The 18,787-nt window shown below is 35.3% G+C and overlaps 1 protein-coding gene across 1 annotated transcript; it reads left to right on the forward strand.

Moving 5' to 3' along the window:
- The first annotated feature begins 43 nt into the window (after positions 1 to 43).
- Pez (protein tyrosine phosphatase non-receptor pez) lies at positions 44 to 16,490 on the forward strand. Its single transcript, XM_088265013.1, has 10 exons — positions 44 to 941; positions 2,767 to 2,933; positions 4,579 to 4,801; positions 8,061 to 8,275; positions 9,122 to 10,823; positions 12,052 to 12,276; positions 12,772 to 12,951; positions 13,604 to 13,787; positions 14,638 to 14,801; positions 15,717 to 16,490. Exons 1-10 carry the CDS (start codon positions 309 to 311, stop codon positions 15,843 to 15,845), a joined length of 3,822 nt encoding a protein of 1,273 aa, XP_088121139.1. The 5' UTR covers positions 44 to 308; the 3' UTR covers positions 15,846 to 16,490.
- Positions 16,491 to 18,787: the final 2,297 nt, after the last annotated feature.

Raw genomic sequence — 18,787 nt, forward strand, 5'->3', positions numbered from 1 at the left:
TAAAAAAAAAATCTACTGATCATTTGTCTTTGTCTATTATGTTATTTTTAAAAAATGGCAGCGCGAGTATGTGTCATAATTTAGTTTATATATTATTTTTTAACTTTTAAGTTAAACATTAGTAGAATTTTCATTTTAAAACTACAAAGCGTTGTATTTTATTTTGATTTTTAAACGTCGCAGTGTGTCGAGAAAGGGAAAGTTGATAAGCCGCGGAGAGAGATCGAATTTCACTCGGTCACATACCACATCCGCCTACTGGTACATTTCTGAAATAAAATGTAAACAATCGAAATAAAATAATCAAAATGCCTTTTAAGTTGATTTTAAAGAAGACAAGGCAGTACAATGTCGTTTCGAAGAGTCTGTTCGTGATTAGCATAGAATTGTTGGATAGTGTCGTGGTGGAGTGCACTCTCGGTTCGGACACTACCGGCCAGGAATGTTTAGAGAACGTTTGCAAAAGGTTGGTTATCAACCAGCCCGAGTTCTTCGGTCTGAGATATATATCCAGGACCCAGCAGCCGAAATGGGTGGATTTGGATCGTCCGTTGAAGAGACAGCTGGGCAAGAACGCCTCCTCTCACCAGCTGTACTTGCGAGTGATGTACTACGTGATATCGGGGACGGGGCTGATAACCGACGAGATGACCCGCTACTACTACTTCCTGCAGCTGAAGAACGACCTCACGGAAGGGCGTATAGTGTGCGATTGCCAGGAGGCCGTGGTGCTCGCGTCGTACAGCCGACAGGCGGAGTACGGGAACCACGACACGGAGCGCCACACGGTGGACTATCTGAAGAACCTCCTGTCCTTTCCCAAACAGATCATTGAAGAGGGACAGATAATAGATGGCAACCAGTTGGTGGAAGGAGGACAGCTGGAACGACTCACTGCCGCCGTGATTCTGCATCATCAGGCTCTCCACAATATGCCACAGGTACAAAATCTAAAGCTTGATAATGGTCAGCACGCTTTGCTACTTACGTAAATGCCCAGACATCCACATTCTTCTTCATCTTTGATGAGATCTCAAAAAATAATATGAAAAATAACTCTTGTAATTGGAGGTAATTCTGATTTGTGAACAAGTATTTGGACAAACTCAAAATGTTTTAAAGAAATGTCAGTAAAAAACTTAAATCCAATACTCCGTAAAAGTTTCCCTATATGGGAAATGTGTCCATGAACTGATCGATCAGTATTTATTGATTGATTATCAATTGTGTATAATTAAAAACAAAATAAAAAAATAATCAGCACATGTTTAGCTACTGTTTGAAGTTCCCCCGGGGGGGGGGGTTGAAAAGAAATATTAGTGATTTTACACTCGTAATATTTATTTAATATTACCCTGGACTGGTCCCTGAAGTGCGGGAGTGATCACCTTGCCTTCATGTAAGTAACAATCAAGATAACACTGCATCAATACGATATAGTGCCCTATGCACCATTGGGTGCGGATAAGGGTTAGAAGGTAGAAGGATATCTGCACACACCCAGACAGTGTCATATTTCTAGACATCTCGGTGCCAGATTTAGTTTGAATCAAATCATATCGGACGAGTGGAAATATACTTCACCATTTCAATATGTAAATTGCACATAATAAAGTGTATATATTAATATGAAAAGTATAGATATTACAATTATTGATATGTGTATTTATGTACAATAAATTGTACAGCGAACATAATTGAAATGAGAAAGTTAATAAGTATCAAAAGTAATTCCATACTTATTTAAGAAAGTTGTTCTATAAAATTTTACTACGCTATTTATTGGTTTATTTTTAATAGTTATAGCTGAAATGCAATGATTTTTGGAAAATGATATATCGATCAATTTATATTTTAGAAAATAAATTGCACTTTTTGCTCTGTCTATTAAAAACGTGAAAAGTTTCTTAAGCTATCTGTTTTAGAATACTGTAGTAATACAATCAATGGCTGTAAGTTGAAATTTGTCAAACTGTTGATCATAATCAAAAGTGCTTTATTTTACAGTTTTTAAATAAAAAAAAGTGTTTTTAAAGTTATAGTGAATTTCCTTTTTTATTTTAGTGACTATGCCTTATCCTTACCCAACCTTACTGCCTGCCTTGATTAAAGACTCTGTGCATGCCACTGTTGGTGATAATATATATATATTTTTTATTTATTTTTTTATTTGTATACATTTATTTAAATCACAATTTATACATATTAAGAACTTTTTTTTTGCAGAGACCCACCAAGCCACCTTGTGTGTCTTGTCGGTGGAGTTCTTTTTTAATACATTTTTATTGTTTTTAACGATTTTGACCTAATATAGACAAAAAAGAGAAAAAAATTAATAATATAAAACATTTTACAATTTTCATAAAATTAACTGTTGATCATTTACCCATTCCTTTATTTTGCCTTTGTTCCATATTTTATTTTGACCTCTAACATCCGTCGGCAACAAATTAAAAATGTTCGGAACGATATATTGCAGTGTTCGACTCCCATATTTATTGTTAATTCTTGGGACTATCAAACCTTCGTTGTGTGTAAATCGTGTATCATGGTTGTGTACTAAAGGATTTCGATATTTTTGTCTAGTTTGTTGTTCAACTCATCAACAATATTCCACGTACCGGCAGTAATTTTAAATGTTTATATATCAAGATAGGATTGTCCCTTTGATTATATATATGACTTTTTTTTATTATGGAGTATTGCGGATTTTGAACAATAAAATATATTGCAATAAAATATTTTGAATAATAAATAATATTGCAGGCGCAAGCTGAGGAAGGCTATATTCTGACCTGCCAGCTGCTGAGTGGGTACGGCCAGGAGACATTCATCGCCCGCAACCATTCACGGCAAAATGAAGTGATGATAGCCATTTCCCTCACCGGTATTATGGTCGCCACGGAAAACAATGAAACTCCCAAATTTTACAGGTAACTGTTTGCCAAATGATTATAGTCAGAATTCTAATCAAATTAAAAAGTAAGCCTAGTTTATCACAGGCCTAGTTTGTCCGCCTCCGTGGTGTAATGGTCAGCATGTTTGCCTACCGTACTGGAAGTCCCGGGTTCGATTCTCAGGGGGGTGAAAACAAAGGTTGGTGATTTAACACTCTAAAACACTCTAAAATTTATGTAATTTTACCCTGGACTGTTCCCTGAACCGCAGGAGTGATCAACTTGCCTTCATGTCAGTAATGATCAAGATAACACTGCATCAATACGATGCAGTGCCCCATGCAGCATTTGGTGCCGATAAGGGTTAGAAGATGAAAAAGAAGAAGTATTTCATATATTCTGTGAAATTCCGTTCCTAGATCCAAGAATCCGGAGTGCTGGGTTTTCATATAAATAGCAACCAAGTTAACACCGCGTAATTCCGATGCGGTGCCCTATGCGTCATTGGGTGCGAATAAGAGTCAGAGAATTGAAGATCGATTAAATAATAGCATTGTGAAAAAATTCAAACATGTGTTTACCATTTCATTGTGAAAAAATTGTATAGGAAACTTCAAATCGCTCTCAATATTGCGCAATTGTATAAAATCTTCGAACCGTGCTTATAAATCTACTAGGCTCTCATTATTATTATTGTAAAATGTCAGATTAAAGTGTATCCATGTATTTTATAGACTATTTTTAAATTTTGCAGCCTAGCATTTTATTTTTTATCTCAGTGTTGTATTAACTTAAACGAGTGACATGGAAAAATTCGCTTACTTTGCAAATTTGCGCAAGATAAAAAGATCTGCTGATGTTGGAAAATAATTCAAACTTCCCATACCTGTTCATAAAATTAACCTTTTACGCTATTTTCGTATAAAAATATAATTTAATTTTTAGTTGATACTATTCTTGTTTTGATAAAAAGTGTGAGTCTTAAAACACTGCCTGAAACTTATAAACTTCCATGAAATACGAATTTTCAAATTAAATTTCACTGGATAAATTACTATTTCTTAAAATATATTGCAACACGTGTTTCGATGCATTCCGCATCATTTTCAAACACCGTATGGTGTTGTGGACTGAATGAAATTCACAACTAATTTTTCACAAAAATGGATGTATTTATCTGTCAGAATGATTGTTTTTGTAAATAATACTCGGTTGATATTTGATTTTATTCATCAAAGATCAAATATTTATTGTTTATATCCGAGTTATTATATTGTATTTGGCCTGTTGTTATTAATAAAACAAAAATAAAAATAATTATTCAGCAAAACGAGTTATTCCATTATTCCACAAAGTGTGTGCCGTGACACACTGGTGTACCGTGGTGATTAGTTGGTGTGCCGCGGAAAAAAGTCTAGTTTTATGAAAATAACACAATTGGTCCACATTTTGATTGCCTGTGCTCAGTTAAGTAGGCTCACATTTCGCATTAAACATAATATGTTAAATATGTTACCATAATATGGTAAATATGCACCTCTGAAATTTCTTAATTTGGTAGGTAGGTGTACCTTGAATAGAAAATGTTTGCGGAACACTGAGTTATTCAATGCTTGTTGTTTATTTTCTCAAAAAAATTGAGCCGTAGTCTAATTATTTTCTGTTTATTTTCTCTTTTCAGGTGGACGGACATCGACAACGTTATTAATCACAAACGCACATTTAGTATCGAGTGCCAGAATCCCAATGACAGCGCCTCATTTGTGTTTGCGTCGGCCGAAGAAGGGAAATATGTGTGGAGGATGTGCGTGCTGCAGCACACATTCTACATGAAGCATCAGCAGTCTGTCACCGTGACTGGCGGCAACCAAGCCATACAGCATCAGACGCAGCCCAAATTTCAGGTATGTTAAATTTCAATTCAATTTCAATTTGTCAATTTATTAAACTATTATTAATATATACATTGCAAACTAAAATTTAAAGCGGATACACTAATGAAAATTCGAAAGTAAGCGCGAACACTCTTATAAAAGATGTAAAAGAATCCCGCATCGGGATACCCCCTCAGACACATAGAACAGATCAATATCCAGCGTGATTTGTTAAGCATAGCGGTATCTCTTCCTACAGTTTCTACATTACAGTTTCTATCATCATTAGATTACATTTTGCCAAAATGACACAAATTGAAAGACATGCGTACAAATTCCAATATTTTTTCTTTACCAAATCTAATCTAGCCTTTTTTCTCGAGGAAATCATACATATTCTGCTTCTTTTTTCCAACCTTTATTTGCGCCCAATGATGTATGGGGCGCTTCATTATACATAAGCAGTGTTATCTTGATCGTTAAATACACAAAGGAAAGGTGATCAACCCTGTGCTTCACAGGTACCGTAATATTAAATAAATATTGGAGTGATTTTTCTTCTTTGTTTTAACAATTATCCGCACCCAGTGGTGCATAGGCACTCGTATCGTATTGACGCAGTGTCATCTTGGTCGATACTAACATGAAGACATGGTGATCAAACCTGTGCTTCAGGTAATAGTCCTGGGTAATATCAAATAAACATCATAGTGAAAAATCACTGACATTTATTTCGAACCCCCTGAGAATCGAACACGGGACCTCCTGCACAGTAGTCAAACACTTTAACCATGACACTAAGGAGGCGGAGTGGAATATCATTTAATTATATTTATTTCCCCCCCTAGAAATTGAACCCCGGACCTCCAACACGATATCCAAACGTATTGCCGCTTTATTTTTCTTCCTCATTATCTATTCCACAAACTTTTCTATATAGCATCAATAACCTTCAACCTGAACTTCTTTAATAAAAATATATTTAATGAATTTTTACTCATATTTTTACTACTATTTAGTTGAAGCGCAGGAGTGATCACCTTGCCTTCATGTAAGTAACAATCAAGATAACACTGCGTCAATATGATGCAGTTCATGCACCATTGGGTGTGGATAAGGGTTAGAAGAAGAATTTTTACTTGTGTAAATTCAATAAAATTAATTCAAACAAGAGAAAATTTTTGTGATTTTTTCAATTTGAAATACGTCTCTACGATAATGAATCTGTTTGATTGTTGCTAATGTCTCTTGTCCTTGTCCTCTTAGGTGCCCCACTTCATTACAATATACGCATTACAATTTGCCATAAACATTGTCAACATGAAACTACATGTGTTTCGAGTGAATTGTCATTAAAATTATATTTATTCACACAATATGTACATTTCCTTTAATCAAATGCGAATCTTTCATTTTCGTAATTTATTTGAGATACGTGTGTGAAGTTTGTGTTTGATGTGTTATAATTAGGAGTTACAAATATGGTAAATCAACTCGTTGAAAGTTAAAAATTGTGATGTACTAAATTAGTGAAAAATATTTTTAAGCAGTCTGAAACAATATGCAAAAATCTGAATATTAATCCTAAAAACAGTGAACCATACGTGTTGTTACTACTTACGGTACTGGAACACTTTTCATTAGGAAGACGGAAACGCGCAAATGAAGACAATCTTTTATTTATTAAAAATTCACAAAGTTATAAGAACATAGGGTCACAAATATATCGAAAATTACTAAACACAAGGGGCGAGAAGAACAAAGCGACACCAATATAAAAACAGAGCGAGCGCGGCGTGTACACGTTTTGAATATTATTTAATCTGAGAACACAAATATTTGTCCGCCACCCCTTATATACTATTTTAAAGGCGTTGCATGGGGTGGGGACAGTATTTGTAACATTTAAAACTTACTGAACTGCGTCTCTTTGTTCTTCTCGACTACCTTTATGACTTACATAATCTTAATTTCTAAACATTAGAACATTTCTAAACACATTATAATATCATTAAAAAATACACAATTTTTTATTACACATAAAATTACATAATTTTTAATATACTTAATGGTAAGACAATGTCCATTCGTTGCTCAGGCCAAGTTGTGTTATCAATATTGTAGTTGGGTGGAATAAAAAATTATAAATCTTTGAATAGACCCATTCGGAAGATACACGTGTATTAATGTAACTAACAGATATGTTTAAATTAAATAATTGTGCATGTATAGCCAGTATTTTCATAGTATAAAAATGATGAACTAAAAATTTCAACACTGGTGATATCAATATGTATTCACTTTGAAAACAAACAAAAAAATAGCTTTAAGGCAGTAATTTAAATAAAAGAGTTCTTCAACAAACTTGTGGCAAAAAATAAAATAAAAATAATTTAAAATATGTCATATTAACCCATTTTAATTTTATTAATTGATTCGGCAGTCACCTTGTGGTAAAATCTATCCATTTTTAATTTATGTTTTACTTAGTAAATATGTACTACTATTTCTTAAAATCTATTGTGACACATGTTTCGATTCATTTCGCATCATTTTCCTTGGGACGTTGAAGGTTGAAGAAGGGAGCTGTTTCTTATTTTTATTTCTTATTTCTTATCAGCAACAGCTCCTACCCTCTCTTCAACCTTCAATGTCCCAAGGACACAATTCTAAAATTTAGGCTTCACATACGGTGTTTGAAAATGATGCGTTATGAATGAAAACATATCGCTCACTCCTTTCAAGAACATCATAAATCAAAAATCGAAAATTTTCAGTTGTGCATGTTTTCGGAATGCCCAGAAAATGTACTATATTCCATCATGAGAGGCATATTTTTAACTTAATATTTATCCGCTACAGGGCAGAAAGTGTTGTTTTTGCGTTTTGAAGAAAAGGTATTGTTCAATTATTTTTTGAAAATACTAAATATTTTTCAAATGGAGAAAAAACCTTCAGGTTTTACCTAAAAAGATCTGTTGCACAGTAAAAAGTTCAATAAGTGACTGAATATTTATTTTTAATACATTGTATTATATTTTTAAACTTTAAAAACGTTCATCTGAAAAATCAAGTTTTTTGATTTATGACGTTCTTGAAAGGAGTGAGCGATGTGTCACAATAGATTTTAAAAAGTAGTGGTATTTACTAAGTAAAACTTAAATTCAACACCCATTTTAACACAGACCAAATATGCTTTATAAATAAAAATAATAAAAATAGACAAACATTATTCCTGTTTTGTAAAAAAAATAGTTTCATAAATCTTGTTGTGACTTGTCATGCGCAGAACGACGGTCTGGCGGACAGCCGCGACGACCTGGACTGCGTGGCACTGCCCCGAGCGGGGCTCCCGGGGGCGGGGGGCTCCCAGCGCAGCGCCCCCCTCGCCCTGCTGCCGGGGGCGCCGGGGCTCGGGGCGCAGCGCACCCTGTCCGCCTCCTGCATGGACCTGACCAACTCCAACCCACATTTGCACTCGCAAAACGACATTAACAAACTCAAGTGAGAATTGGTTTTCAATATTTTTTCCTTTATTTTGAATTCTTTTGCATTTAACAATATATTATAATTACAAATACAAAAAACAATTAGAAATATTAATACAAAAAAAGATCCCACAAAGGCATGGCCTGTGTGGATACCATATATTTAAGATTATAATAAAGGGCACTGGCAAAAATACAATATTTATTATCAGAAATAAAATTAGATTAAAAATGGTAATATAAACTACAAATTCAATACGAAATATTTTCACTTATTGAACATCTGTAATCTCTCTATTAGGACGGGAAAGGTATTTTTACCCGTTTGGTCAATTGATGCTTAAGGATGGGAAGAGTATTTTTAGCTTCTGCACTGGCCTCATTTGAAAGTCAGAAAAAAGGAATTATTAAATTTTTTTATATGAATATGTATTATGTACCAATCTCTTTGTAAAGGTCTAAACTATATGTACACAATTCGCAGGCGTAAAAAACACCCATCCGTAATGCGTTATTAGACTTTTTTTTTACAAATTTTAAGCTGTTTGCTTTTAAATAAGTTGACTATGAGATAGCTTACAAATGAAAAGCAATTGTGGCAAGATTTTTTGGACCCGCGTGACAGTCACACATCTTGGGATACACGAAAATGCCATTTAGTGTTTACGTGAGTTGCAGGGTTTATAATTCAGTTAAAATTTATATGAAGTTGTTCTAATTAGAATATTTTTTTTGAAGTATTGAAAAAATAATAAGTTGATGCGATCTAATACTGGTTATAATTTTTTTTTGTCAATTATTAGAAATTGACAGAAGTCAAAAAATGTCTCATATTTATACAGAATGAACTTATATTTTTCAGAGCACTTTTACCATCATACAGAGCGGCGCCGGATTATGACACGGCAATACAGCAGAAATACAGTCAGAGAGTTCCCCAAGTACATTACCCCGGACAACAGTCTCACACTCACACTCATCCGAATTTGATCAACCCGGCTAAACCTTTTGTGTACGGATCCCAGCCGGAAATACATCGCCCGATACACTATCCCGATGTTACCCGACACACGGCCATTTCGAACGGTCCCGTTATACTGGCGGATGAGTCTGCGGGATATCTTCGCCACGACTCGCCGTATGCTGCGTTAGGAGCTTCCATCCACACGGACGTTCCTCGACAATACCTGAATGTTTATAAACCCCCGCCTCCATACCCCTCCATCGGACTGGCTTCTAATTCCACGCCGGACTTGGCAGTAGCTAGCCAGAGTATAGGCCTGGCGGGCTATCATCGAGGATACATCAGCGCCCACGTATCGGGTTCGAGTCCGGACCTGGTTTCCTCGCGCACGTTCCTAGGTGCGCAGTACATGAACCATCTCCACAGGGGAAACGTGGCGGGCTACCCGGGCCTTCGGACCGTCTTGCCTTCCGCACACGGCACCTACGAAAATCTGGCATCTGTCGCCGACGTACCCAACGGCCATATCATCCTGGAGAATCCTCTCGGTGTGCCTTCGCAGATTCAAAAGCTGCAAGACGAGAGGGGGAATATTGTGTATTGCGTACCGACGACCCAGACGCCGTATCGAAACCATATGGTTTTGCGTCAACCTCAGTTGAATCCGGTCAGCGATTCTCAGGAACCCATCTATGAGAATGTTCCGTTACCGTGGCAGAATGACCAAACGCACCATGCACCTCTTCAAACGCATACTCCCCTGGACGTAACGGAGCCCACTCCCAACTCTCCTATAATTTTCGGCGGAGAACAAGGCCCGGGAGAAGATGCGAGCCTGCCTTCCGGTTTCCCCGCCGCTATCAACCCCAACGTCCAGTTAGACAATATCAAGTGCTCTCCAGATAGTTTATACGTCAACGCTCGAGAAATAAAATCCAACACTAACCTTAGTTACATATCTAACGATACCAAAGTGATCCTTAATAATAAGACTTCCTCTATAACGGATTTACAAGACCTTACAAATTCCCTACTCTCCGTCGCCATATCCAAAGAATCCTTGAACAATGCGGAGGTCGGGAGTAACGCTTCGTTGAAGGGATCCGTAAACAGCAAAACCTCCGCGAATAAGTCGACCATTCAAGAATACGATACCAATAACATAACGACCATCACCATCAACAGTAACGACGACAGTATAGGAATAGTCAAGTCTTCCGGGACATTCACGAAATCGAAGAGTCTGTCGGATAATTTAAATAGTGATTCCCATAATGTTTCCCTGAGCACGGTGCACAGCGGACTAGACATCACGGGACCCACGACTTCCTTCTTCAATTCCACACAGCAGAGTAGCGCGTACGACTTTGAAACCAGCGGGGTCTCTTCTACGACGAGCGGGAGTATTCCCGGGAAAGAAAAGAAGCGCCGCAGATGGGGAATGTTTGGGGGAAAGAGTGCCAAGAGTGATGTGAAAAGTGCCACCCTGGGAAGGGACAAGAAAGGACAGGCGAATAAGGACCCCGCTGACAAACACCGCTGGTCCACCGCACTTCCAAAGCTTCATCCTCTTCCTCCCAGTATATCCAAGGAGTCTATGGTAAATATACATAATTTTTTTTAAAATTTTATTTATTTAATAGATGTAGTTACATTTTTAAGTTCAACATAATACAATTTCTAAACATTTATACATATGGCAAACTTATAGTTTTAGATTCGCTGTGCCTCTCCAAAAAAGAGACTGAGTTCTTGTGCTTGGAGAGGGACTTACACTCAAAGTTTTATGTTTTGTATAATTAATGGTATAATAGACTTTTTTTTTATATTTATACTTACATAATATATTTTATTTATATTTACATAAGTCTCTTTGATCCATTCTGATATCGGCTAATTGATTATTCTCTTCTTCGAATAGGGCACTGCATCAGATTGAAGCAATATTGATTATTCATTATATAAAGGCAAGGTGATCGTTCCAGGGTAGTATTAAATAAATATTAGAGTGAAAAATTTCCTATTATTATTATTATGACCACCCTGGCAGTCGAACCCGGGTCCTTCAGCACAATCGCACTAACCACTATATTATGGAAGCCGACTTGATAAATCAGGGGTTTCCAATCTTTTTCAGCCCGCGGTGTACCTACAAGTTTAGTATTTTGTCACGGCTCCCCACTTTAGTAAGCTATTTGGAATAGATAATGAAACTTTATATGTATTTATTATATTATAGTCAAAAGAAATAGGTACCTACAATAATAGTAGTTGGGTAGTATCATTATTAACGAACATAAAAAAATCAATTTTTAATGAATGTTTTACTTTGTAAATACTATCACTATTTCTCAAACTCTATTGTGACACATGTTTTGATGCATTATGCATCTTTTCAATCACCATGTTTCATATTTTCAAATAAAAAAACAGTGATTGCAAATGATGCGAAATGCATCGAAACACGTGCCACAATGGATTTTAAGATATAACTTAATTACTTAACTTAATAACTTTTAAGACTAATATAGGGTTTAAGATTAAGATATGGTATTTACAAAGTTAAACTGAAATTAAAAATGAATAGATATTAGCATTTTGTACTACAAGGTGACTGCCAGATCAATTGATCAAATTAATTTAAAAAAACAACAACAATATATGTGGTAAATGAATTCTGACAGAAGTCAGAAAGTGATGTGTAGCTTCGGTGTTGCAAGTGAAAATAATTTTTATCCATTTCATGGTAAAATTCTTAATATTATCGGACACCTTATCATATTACATATATATCGCTTCACTTATGTGTCTGCCTTCATTTATTTTAGTGCCAACTTTTGGAAAGGAAGATGACAGACTCCCAGTTATCCTTTGCGTTTGAACGCATTCCCAAGGGCAGGGATGTTAACACGGACATTACAGTGGCCCTCTATCCGGAACACTCGGCTCTAAACGCTGGAAATATGGAGTACCTCCCCTACGACGATAACAGAGTCCGGTTAACTCCCACCAAACTCAACAAATACGGATATATCAACGCTTCCCATATAACGGTGAGTTTCAGCAAACATCTTGCTATTCTTTCTTGATGCAAAGAGCTGGCAGCTGACAGAAAACCCTGGAGACAGTTTTTGGGCTCCATAAACTCCACTTAGGGAGCGGATATGGTTTAATTAACAAGGCACACGAAGAAGAAGAATGTATTAAATATTTTTTTTTCTTTCTTAATTTTAAATTCTTTTGCATTACATGACATAAATTCAAATACAAAAAAAATATGAAAAAAATATAAATATAAATACAAAAAAAGATCCCACAAAGGCATGGCCTGTGTGTGGGTATACAATATAATTTAGGTCATAGTAGAGGGTATAAGGGTATAGGTATTATAAGTAGAACTAGAATAATAGTGTTAATATAAAATACAAAAAATACTTGACTATCAGAAAACAAAAATTATTATTATTATTTAAAAAATAAAAAATAAAAATTTATCTTTTATCTGGTATTTTCTCGGTGCATTCATGTGTGATGTGTGGTAACTTCAGGCGACGGTGGGCAGCAGCCAGAGGTTCTACATGGCGAGCTCGGTGGGGGAGAGCAGCGCGGGCAGCCTGTGGCAGGCTGTGTGGGAGGCGGGGGCCCGCGTGCTGGCCCACATCTCCGCCCTGCCCGGGCCCCCACACCTGCCCGAGCTGCAGCCCGGCAGGATCAGGGAATTTGGACAGGTGATCATTACTTGACAAACATACAAACAACCGTTATTCATTTACTTCACAAAGTTTTCAACGGATAAAAGTTCCATTTTTAATTCATGTTTTACTTAGTAAATACCACTATTTCTTAAAATCTACTGTGACACGTGTTTCGATGCATTCCACATCATTTTCAAACACCGTATGCATCGAAACACGTGTCACAGTAGATTTTAAGAAATAGTGGTATTTACTAAGTTAAACATTAATTAAAAATGGATAGATTTTCCCACAAAGTGACTGCCGAATCAATTAATGAAAAGATAAAAGTTCCAATTAAGATACAAAAGTTTTTTGTTAAGATTGTTATTCAAGAACAAGGTTTTTAAATTGGTTCATATAAATATATAGAAGTTCCAAGAATTCGAGTAGTGTGGTTTCAATATTGGGTAGAATTGGTGAATGTTGCACGTGTGTAAAGTTATCACTTAAACCAGCCTATGACGGCCGTCAGCCCCGTAAATTCCCAGACTTCCATATTCTTCTTCATCTTTGATGAGATGTCAAAAAATAATATGAAAAATAACTCCTATAATTGCAGATAATCCAGATTTGTGAACAAGTATTTGGACCCACTCAAAATGTTGTAAATGTTCTTTTATTATTTGAATATCTGTATTTTCAGTACCAAGTGTTTGTTGAGTCCAGTCAGTTTTCGGGATATGTGGTGACCACGCGACTGCGAGTCAGCAATGGGAAACCCGTCACCAACACGGGCTCCATGGGCCAGACTAGGACTGTTTGGCACATGCAGTACACCGAGTGGCCTGAAAGCATGACCGTCCCGGCTTCCACAGAACATTTCTTAGGTAAACTCACCTTTATTGTGGTTTCTGAAAATCCTTGATTATGCGGAGCAAGATCCAAGGGATCCAAAAACCTGGATGAAGAATAACCTGAGAGACTGGCTCGGAAAGAGTGCCACATCCCTGAATAGCCAACCGCTTAAGGCCCAGTATTCAATAAGTCGCAATTTTGCCTAAATCTAGGTAAATTTTACGTAATTGATTTTTTTTTCTCAAAACTCCTATTTTGTATGGAAATTTTTTTTCTTTGAAATAATTATATGGTGTTGAAAAGAAAAAGGTTATTGAAAGGTAAGGAGTTGAAAAATAATCTCAAAATATTTTTTCTATTTAAATTCTAAAAAACAAAAACAAAAATAATTATAAAAAATAAACATTTAAACAAATTTAGTGTGAACAGACCTCTAGCCCTGAGTGCGGCCGAGAGTGTTGTGATTTGAATGCTTGAGATCTAGGCCTTAAAGGAGATAAATAATTAATTCAGTAGAAATATATGAATTAATTTTTAAATGAAACACAGATTTTTTTTGTTTTTAAGTCTACTAAGTTGTATTTTATTAAAAACACATAAAAATTAATATTGTGACAATTGTTTCGCTAGTTACGGCGTTTCCCAACGAACGTTTGAAAATGCTGTAACTAGGCGAAACAATTGTCAAAATATTGTCTGTTTGATTTAAAAATTAGTTCATAAATTAAAATGGAGTTCTACAAATTAAACTCCAAATCAATAAATAAAGAAGTAAAACACCCCGCTTAACGCTACCCCTGTTTACGCTGTTTCGCTATAAAGCTGTTTTAATAGCGCGGTTCAGTGATGCACTATCTTTTACTCGGGGATTTGGATGACCAGGTTTCCTGGAGGAGCTGTCGGCCGTGCGGCAACACTGCGCGCTGGAGATGGCCCCCGTGCACAACGCCAACCCGCCGCTGCTGGTGAGCTGCAGTCGGGGCGTGGGGCGCACGGGCGTCACCATCGCGGCTGACCTGCTGCTCTACACGCTAGACCACAACCAGGTAGGACTGCCAGTCTTGCCACTCACAAAAAACATTGTTTTAGCAGTTATATTTTCACAATAATATTTATCAGTTGCCTTAGAGAATTCTCCTTGCCTAACCTTACCTAAGATTTCCAGACATGTAAAGTGGCAATTTTTACTTTTATATCGGCCAATTTTTAAAGGATTCAAATAATAGTTCAAAAGTACAAGCCTTTTATAAATATTTATTAGTTGCCTTAGAAAATTCTTCTTGCATATTAAGTACAAGGATTTATGGCACATATCGTTTATATGTCTTAAAAATGATAGTGGATATGTATATGTAGTTAATAATAAATGAATAAGCTTGATCCCTAAAAACAATGCAATGGATTCAATATCTTATATAAATCAAGATTTGTCACATAGTTTATTTATTTGTCGTGTCATATTTTCTAAATAAGACACCAATAAATCTAATACATAATAAGGTACCTGAAGCGGAGGGCTTATCACCTTTCCTTCGTGTGTTAACGATCAAGATAACCCTGGAGGGCCCTATGCACTATTGGGTGCGGATGGGGGTTTGAAGAAGAAGTATTTGGACACACTCAAAATATTTATTGTAACTGCAGACAGTTGGTAGAATTCCATATTGAATTGTTGGGTAATATATCCAAAATAAAACAAGGGTTTTTTTGGATTGAATTCTACATTTATTTATGTATATCTTAATACGTGACGCGTTTCGTCTTCTTAGGACAGTATCAAACACATAAGATACAAGACATACATTATCAAACACATAAGATACAAGACATACATAAACAAATGTAGAATTCAATCCAACAAAATGTTTTATTTTGGATCCCAACAACACACTCAAAATGTTGATATACATTGGGATGTCAAAAATATATTTTACAAATGTTTATAATTTTTTGGATTCTAGGAAGTGGACATCCCCCGTGTTGTAACCTTACTCCATCAGCAGCGAGCCAACCTCATACAAAATGTTCACCAATATCGATTCATACACGCTCTACTCATTTACTATTTGAAACAAACGCGTCTGATCTAAAATGTTATTTATATTTACCTATTGTAGTTTTAAAAATATTTTGATACCGAGAGGGTCGCCCGTGAGTTATGACTTGTCGCAAGTCTGAGTCATTTAGTTGGAGATCAAGTGTCATAAATCTAGAACTTGTTATCAATTTGTGCGATGCACTTTTGGTGTGAATCTGTAAGTGTTCCGTTAAAGTCAAAAGCATTATCTGTCTCTATATTAGATAACAGAATATTATGGAAAGACAGGACCTATTGAACAGTAGCAAAACATTGAGACCATAAACAATAATTGTGTTTCTATTTCTGAAAAATTATTGTTGATTATTTGCGATTTGTCAATAGACAATAAGAAATCTTTGAATGTTCACTTTGTTTGGATCTATTTAAGGGCGTGAGTTTTCTCACATTGCTAATTTGGTATGTAATTTTTTTGACTTGTAGTACTGCAGGAAAAGATCTGGTAAATTACTCTTTTTAATACAGTAAAGATGCACTGACTACTGACTAGTCTGTAAATTTCAAAGCCAGCTGATTCTTGACTATTCGTATAAATATTACTCAGAAATGGGGAATTTGAAGACTATGAAAAGAAAATAAATCCTTTCCTATAAAAAAATCATAGTCTGCATATAAATGTACAAAAAACAAACAAAAATAATTATTTGGTTTGTTTGGCTACTTTGTTGATTGCAATTAGTTCATTATAAACTAAAGCATAACTTTTGACAAAAGCAATGTGGGAAATACAGTTAAGTTAATTGATCTTATTTTTTTCTGGTTTTAGTAATAAGCGAACTAATTTTCTACTGGTCTATGCATCTCTACTCTTTACTTTTATTTTTGACATTGACGCAACATATACAGAATAGCAACCATTTTCATTAAACCCCCCTTATAACGTACACTGGTATAAGGTTTTCCCCTATAACGTTTGCGGGAATTTTTTTTCCTATAGTGGTGGTCCCCCGTATAAAGGTGGGGACTGACCGGAGTCATTTCGTCGTAACGTAACATGTTACAATGCGAGCATTGGTACAGCGAGCCGAGCACATTCCGAGTACTCAATCCGATGACGAATGTTACGTTACGACGAAATTCTCCGGTCAGTTCCCACCTTAATGTAGTAGATCCGTATATTCGGTCAAGTCAATCCTGTTCGTTAAAATGTAAAAAATAATTTAAAAACGTTAACCCCTTATAGTGTCTGATAAATGCAGAACCTATCTCCACGTTATAGGGCGGGTTACTGTATTATGTAAATACAGCATTTATAATGTGCAAGGAGTGGCATCATATCATTTAAATGACAAGTTGCACATCAAGGAGTGGTGTCAGTCAAAATAATTTGTTTTTCAAAGCATTTATATGACATGTTTTACTGTTAGTATTTTATTTCAATAATGACAAGATTACGCAATGTTCAGATTAACTCACTATTATTTAGAGGTGTTTTTATTTTTAAAAATACAAATGTTTAAATGATAATTATTATACTTACCGTAGCATAGCGTGTAAATTGTAAATGGACGAAATGTTTTGATGTATTTAAAATTTTATCTTTCAAGAGGTTATCAGTTGGATCTCAACTGATAATATAATATGCACGTATTATATTACAATCGTAAAAAAAAAATGGGATGACACGAATTTTATACAATTTACATACATGATGATTATATATGGGGGTTTTAAAAAAATCGTAGAAGCAACATCTATATGGCATTGTAGAAAGTTAATCATATTTTTTCATTTTATTGACATTTTTAAATTATAAATAAAACACTTGTTTTTTATCTTTTTTCTCGTAAGTATTATATTACTATTGATTAGCTTCTATTCAAACCTGTAGATGAAAGCATCTGTAGCTTCCAAAACTAGTCGTAACAATATAATACTCGAGTGTTTTATTTATAATTTGATTATGTCTTACCAAAAAATGAATGCCGGAACAATAAATGTCATTTTTCTTTATCACTTCATACCAACTCTTTATGTTGGCACTTAGATGTCATTCTACGATCATTTTGAAACTCGCGAAATGAATTAAAGCCAACGTGCAAGTTTTTAAATTAAACTATGCGACGTTCTGGCAAATGCGTATATTTCTCGAAAGTTTATTTTTTATTTCATTATGACTGTTGTAATGATGATAAAAGAAAAAGCTCAATACCGTGTATTTAGTTAGTCTGTCTTGTGAAGTGCCATCATGCTACTCTGTCCTGGTGTTAACTGGACTTCAACCTGAGAGCAGTATTTAAAAATGTTTTGCAAATTATAAAGAACGACGGACAAATTGGTACGGGGAGTGGTGGTTTTAATTTTTCTTACAGTCACCAACCGAATCGGCAGATATATAACCACCTAGTTTATGTCTATGTATCTATGTAAATCCTCCTAACCATGTCCGGACAGAGATTTAAGGGTTTGAAGTTATAAACATTTATTTCTATCTGCACACACAGTAAAATATGTACGTATTAAAGTATTGTTTGTTATATTAAGCTCTAGTCATAATAAAACAATGTCTGATCAATGATTTTGAAAACAAGTAGCAAATTTTCAAATCGCCTTTTGTAGAAGTAGTGGAGTAACAATTATTTGTGCTCACGATCCTATGATAATTTCTATTGACTTGTAATTTTTACATATTTCACCACTATCTACCTATAAACTAAGATTTTACAAAGGTGTGACAGCAAATTATTTTACATAAATGTTTTTCTAAATATTAAAAATACTGCTCCAGAGTGAATGTGTAAAAATGAGTCTCATCAATTCTATATGCCAAAACTAGGGTTGAGAATAGTATCTAGTCATTGAAAACAACACATTTTTGTTATTTGACCTGATAATACATGTTAAATGAATTGTTGGTACTCTAATGGGGCTAGGGTGATAGACGCAATTAGCAACATGTTCATAAATGTTGATGGTTGGTGTGACATGTTGATG

Source organism: Brachycentrus maculatus, unplaced genomic scaffold (genome assembly GCF_059751285.1).
Source record: "Brachycentrus maculatus isolate JH-2025_06_01 unplaced genomic scaffold, ASM5975128v1 h1tg000241l, whole genome shotgun sequence".
NCBI classification, from domain to species: Eukaryota; Metazoa; Arthropoda; class Insecta; order Trichoptera; family Brachycentridae; genus Brachycentrus; species Brachycentrus maculatus.